Here is a 5,908-nt window from a genome sequence, read left to right as displayed (position 1 = left end):
TTTTTCCTTCAAGAAATTATCGAGTGGGTTGAAAGCAGGCTTCTTTTTGACTGCTCCTTTTCCTTTCTTGTGAGCTCCATTGAGATTTACAGCGGGCATGGTGCGCAATCCCCGTGAGCTTTGTTCAAGTGATTCCCCTATTCCAATGGCTGGTGAGGAGGTGCAATATCGGAGTGGATATCAAGTGGGACGTGTCATGATCGTTGAATCGACATTATCACTTGTTTTGTCTTACTACAATGGCGTCAGCAAACTTAACAAGATGGATAGCGGGATGACCACCTTTTACCCTTCGCTGGCATAGGAACGGAGGGAAGCATCTCATCGTCGTTACTATCCGCTAGTTGATCCTTGAACTCGAGAGAGGGAGAAGTTTCGGGGCTTGATAGCGTCGCCGCCTAGGCCCTGGTCTTGATATCCGAAATGATTTGAGAGGCTTTCGTTGCGGGATCAAGAGGAGTGCCATAGTGGCATCATTTGAATGACGGTCGGTATGTGGAGGCGTGCGGATGTGACCGAAACCGAGGCTGAAAGGGGAAGCATGGGCGCTGAAGCTTGGTGCCATGGGGTGAAAGGGGTGACGAAGAGAGTAAGGGGTCGATTTCCATCTGTGCAGCAGGATCGTCGTCGTTGTCGACGTCCGGAGAAGGGGGAAGCGTCTCCTTCCTCCGATGGTCGACACCCTTGACGTCCATGCTTTGAGCCTTGGACCGTGAAGGCGCCCGCTCTTCTTCATCGGATTGGCTGCTGGGAACAAGACTACTTGAGCTATGAAGGGAGGAAAGTCCGGGTGAATAAATGCGACGCTTCTTCAATTGAGGGGTTTGCTGAAGGGAAAGACCACGCATGTGTCAGAAAAAGGATTCAAGGAGGACCCCTGCTTGAACGTACCGCTCTCGGTCGGAATCTGTGTCAAATTCTGCATGGCGCCTTGCTGGCGAATGACATGGCTCAGGAAGTGGTTTTGAATACGCCTCAATGGAAGTGAGCTCACTCCTGGGGGTTGCGTGTCCAGGGAGCGGGAACGTATTAAAGAGGAGCTTGACAACGTTTGAACCATAGGCTTCGTAGGCGACCGTAAGACTCCGAAGAGAAGCGGTGATGCGACTTCTCCTGCATCTGAATGACGCGAGGCAGATGATTGGATCGCTAAACCTTCGAGGTTCGTGACAACCTGTCTTAGCCTCTCCAAATGCTAGATGTCAAGATTCTGGTTGAAATTCGCTTTGAATTCAGAAAAGAGGTGTTGAGGTAATAGGGTCTAGAAGTACATGTACTGGGCTCTTAGGGAACAGGGGACTGTGTCTTCTGGAGGTTGGCTACGCCGTCTTTTCCAATTTCCACCAAAGTTGATGATATCCTGCCTTCCAATTCTTCTCCAAGGCCGTGACCGAAGCATTGCGAGAACATGCACTCAAAGTCCTCGTCTGGGGACGCTAGATCGTCCAAAGAAAGCGCAATGGCGAGGGTTTGCGTCGAGTGGGCGCCTGCATCCCCATGTTGGCACCACTTCCTGTTTTGACATGTCAGCTGACAGCAACAAATAAGTATTGATGTTCACTTACTCTAACTTTAGCTCGAACTCAGGTTCAGTGGTCCCGGTATCATGAGGTAGAAGCCCGGCGATGTTTTCGTGGATCCACTTTGCGCGGGAACCCAAGGAAAACCGATAGCCTCTAACAGAGAGGTAAGCGTCTGTGAGGATTCGTCGGGTGATAGGTTCAAGTGTTGAGATCCGCGCCTTGAGTTTTTGTTGTTCTTCGTTTAGTTTTTGTTGTTCCGCCAGGCGTTCGTGTCTTTCTTGTTGCAGTTGCGTTTGAAGCTCGTTGAACTGGTTGCTGAGTTTCGTGAACATCGCCAGCGAATCGCCTGGTAGGCTTGCACAGTCAAAGGCAATGGTGTCCTTCGTTTGGGCGAGATCATTCTTTTTGCTGGGCGAGGGCGATAGCAAAGTGAGATGTTGTGCTGGAAACATTGAAAGGTCCTCCATCGTGAGGGCGATGCGCGCCAAGTCTCCTCGTGTGGTAGATGACTGCAGTGGAATGAGAAGGTCGCGATAAAAGAGTTGTTGTGTTACGGTCGTCTTGACACAACTGTTGAATAGGATGATAGAGGTGTATGTTGGAGAAAGAAAGGAGGGATCTAACTGTGACGTCACCTTGCCTGTCAATAATATGTACCATTGCCAATCAGGTACAAACAACGAGGTGGGTCTCCTCGTTCTGACGCAAGGCGTTATCTTAGGGTCGTGCACTCGTTCCTCGGGCTTACTCGTCACGGACCTTTTACAGATATTTGCAATATGTAAGGCTTGCTGTTAGAGAACGTTGTGGCTTTGCAGATCATAGTGCTTACATAAGTATCCCAGTTCATTTGAGATAAAGATTTAAGAATGTGTAATTTAAGGGGTACGAAGCAAACTAGGATAACATAATATTAGTGTAAGAAGAAAGCAAACAATTTCGTTATTCAAAGAAAGCAAGGCTACTCTAGCTTTTTGTAGGAAAGTATTGACGAAGGTTCATCCTGGGTTTACCATTGCTGTTTGTGTTGCCTTTTATCCAGGCATCACGTTGGTAATATATCCGCACAGACAAGGCCTTAACAGCTGCCTTGGTCCGAGAGCGGTCCAGGTGTGCAGCGCGGGTATCACCTGCAAGATGTTCCATCAGCCTCTTGGTTATCTCGTACTTAACAGATTCACTTACTGATGCCCGAATGCAGGCTCTCAAGAGCCTGGCAGAGGACCTGCAATGGTGTTTTGGGTTTGTCTTCTCCCGAGCCCAATTTGTTTGGACTATGACGACCAAGGGGCTTTGATCTCGACTCCTCGCGCTCCTCAAGCGCCCAACCCTTCACGTTCGAGAGGGCAACACTCAAAATGTAGACGTTGAATCCCAGGTTGACGTAATCAGTCTCGTCGTGGAGATCGAAAATGCCTGACTGGTCCGAGCTCGTGAGCAAGAGAGCATTGAGGATTTCAGAAATGGGAGGTAGATCGGAATACTGCGCCTTTAAACTTATTAGGGTAAAATTCAGAAATCTGAGTTCAAGGACTTACTGGGGTGACGGTTGCCTGCTCGGTGACAATGGAAAAGGCTGCGTACCGGGCAATTCGCAAGGAGCGACCTGTGCCGGCAGCCAAAAAGGAAAGCAGGTATGCTTTGTTTATGGGCTGACACGTTGAAATGCAATTTAACACCTTTGAACAAATGCGAGCTTCCTACAAACCAACAATTCAGTTCATATTCGAAAGAGTGTTTTCTAGCTCACAATCTCGGAGAACACCTCGCCCTCAGGGCCAATGCTGTTGCAAATTTGGTTTATCACTGTTGTGATATCTCGTTGTAGCGGCAGAGAGGTTGAAGGGTCAGTAGCGATTAGTAACAACGCTGCTACCAGGTCTGGAATGTCTTCCACGAGTAGCTGTTGAGATCTGGAAAAGCAGACAGTTGAAATTCAGGTCGTAGCCAATGAGGAATCAACATACCGTGCACACGAAGCTACTAGCTCTACCAAACGATACAGCGCTCCCTCGCGACTTGTTGAATCGATCGATGGTGGGTGTACGGAAGACTCCGTTGCCCATCCTATAGAAGACATCGGGGAGGACACGGCTCCTAAGCGATGGAGAGCGCCTAANATGCAAGAGAGTGTGACCCCACAAGGGGGATTTGGTTTTGAAGAATATAACCGTAACAGAGCACGGAACGCCGCTGCATGGATTGGTGCATCACTCGTAGAAAGGGCTGATGTACCCTGATGTCAAAACGTAGCATAAACCAACGGAGGAGACACTTGCCAAGATTGCACAGATAAGTAGTTACTTGAGGTTGCGTCACAACTTTACTGCTGAATAAAAAGCCGGTGTCAAGCAAGAGTGAAGCTTGTGCGAGGTCTTGTAAAAGGGATGAGAAAATTAGCCAACAATTCAGTGAGAGGTGATGAAATTATGCACCTCCACGATCAAGTGCAGACTTAAAGAGCTGAAGTATGCTATCTTTTCCTTCATACTGGAAAGTCGGAAAGGTTTCATCAACTAGCATGCCCACTGAGTCTTGCGTTGTCCAAAACGGTACTCCCTTGAACTTTTTGTGGGCGCGTTCTTGATCCTTCAAGACCCTATCACTTTCCAAAATACCTATAATCGCCTTCCCGCCGTTGTCGCCGAATAGTCTTCGCCTATCCTCTTCAACCAGGGTTATAGCACCGAGGGAAGTGAAGCTATTATCGGGGCTCAATGGGGTGTTGAGCCATTGATCACGTTCTTTCACAGCCTGAAAGGCTGCGCTCTCAGCTTGCTCATCGGCCATTTCGTCGAATAAATTATTTTTCCCCTGCATGCTGGCCAAGCTCTCAGCACAACGGAAGGCCTCAGCTCCTTTACCGCCCTTCTCTGCTTGCCTTTTTTCCTTTAAAAAATTATCAAGTGGGTTGAAAGCAGGCTTCTTTTTGGCTGCTCCTTTCCCTTTCTTGTGAGCTCCATTGAAAAATACAGCGGGCATGGTGCGCAATCCCCGTGAGCTTTGTTCAAGTGATTCCCCTTCTCCAATGGCTGGCGAGGAGGTGCGATCTCGGAGTGGATATCGAGTGGGACGTGTCATGATTGTTGAATCGACATTATCAACACTGGGTTTTGTCTTACTGCAATGGCGTCAGCAAACGTAACAAGATGGATGGCGGGATGAGTACCTTTTTTCCTTCGCTGGCACAGGGACAAACGGAAGCATCTCATCGTCGCTACTATCCGATAATTCATCCTTGAACTCAAGAGAGGGAGTACTTTCGGGGCTTAATAGCGTCGCCGCGTAGGCCCTGGCCTTGATATCCGCAATGATTTGAGCGGCCTTCGTTGCGGGATCAAGAGCAATAGGCGAAGGCGGCATAGGGGCATCATTTGAATGACGGTCGGTATATGGAGGTGTGGGGATGTGACCGAAACCGGGGCTGAAAGGGGAAGCAGGCGTTGGGCGCTGAAGGTTGGTGTCATGCTCAGGCTCCGTCAACGGTGAGGTGAATCTAGAAGTTAGGGGGGACGAAGAGAGTAAGGGGTCGATTTCCGTCTGTGCAGCACGATCGTCGTCGCTGTCGACGTCCGGAGAATGGGGAAGGGTCTCTTTCCTCCAATGGTCGACCGCCTTGACATCTGTGCTCCGAGCCTTGGACCGTGAAGGCGCCAGCTCTTCTTCATCGGATTGGCTGCTGGGGACAAGGCTACTTGAGCTATGAAGGGAGGAAGGTCCGGGTGAAGAAATGCGACGCTTCTTAGATTGAGGGGTTTGCTGATGGGGACGCTGTGTCAGAAAAACGATCCAAGGAGGACCCCTAATGAACGTACCATCCGTTTGACGTGAACTACCGAATCCTGCTCTCGTTCAGAATCTGTGTCAAATTTTGCCTTGCGCCTTGCGGGCGAATTACATGGCTCAGGAAGTGGTTTTTGAAAACGCCTCAATGGAAGTGGGCTCAGTCCTGGGGGTTGCGTGTCCGGGGAACGGGAACGTTTCAAAGAAGAGGTTGACGAGCCGACCGTTTGAACCATAGGCTTCGTAGGGGACGGTAAGCCTTTCCGAAGAGAAGTGGTGTCTTCAGATACGTGACTTTGTAGCTTCACCTGCATGTGAGTGACGCGAGTCGGGTGTGTTGAGGAACTAGACTGAGATAAGACGGTCTGAGAGGATGCTATAGAACTGACGGTTGCTTCTGAGGAAGGTCCAGTTGAGTTGGAAGCAACTGTGGCCAGGGAGGATGACTGAGACAAAGACTTGGGTTTAAAAAAGTCAGTGATTGGCTTCGTCGCATTGCCAGTCAATTTTTTGGAGCTTTTGGCCATCGCCACCAAAATAAACGCGCTTTGCCAACGGCAAAGCTGTGGCCAGCGCTCGTTGTCGAGTCAAAAGCGCGCTGT

General features: G+C 49.6%; 1 protein-coding gene across 1 annotated transcript; it reads right to left on the bottom strand.

Annotated features, from left to right (window-relative positions):
* Positions 1 to 473: 473 nt before the first annotated feature.
* On the bottom strand, positions 474 to 5,764 carry LACBIDRAFT_296070 (uncharacterized protein; the record flags this gene model as incomplete). Its single annotated transcript, XM_001891148.1, has 14 exons — positions 5,339 to 5,764; positions 4,693 to 5,282; positions 4,015 to 4,644; positions 3,491 to 3,716; positions 3,274 to 3,426; positions 3,062 to 3,223; positions 2,709 to 3,012; positions 2,537 to 2,653; positions 2,356 to 2,420; positions 2,272 to 2,282; positions 1,566 to 2,093; positions 1,301 to 1,513; positions 892 to 1,119; positions 474 to 768 (listed from the first exon to the last, which is right to left on the bottom strand). Exons 1-14 carry the CDS (start codon positions 5,618 to 5,620, stop codon positions 474 to 476), a joined length of 3,804 nt encoding a protein of 1,267 aa, XP_001891183.1. The 5' UTR covers positions 5,621 to 5,764.
* Positions 5,765 to 5,908: the final 144 nt, after the last annotated feature.

Source organism: Laccaria bicolor, genomic scaffold (genome assembly GCF_000143565.1).
Source record: "Laccaria bicolor S238N-H82 LACBIscaffold_413 genomic scaffold, whole genome shotgun sequence".
NCBI classification, from domain to species: domain Eukaryota; kingdom Fungi; phylum Basidiomycota; class Agaricomycetes; order Agaricales; family Hydnangiaceae; genus Laccaria; species Laccaria bicolor.
This window is presented reverse-complemented; position numbering and strand designations above follow the sequence as displayed.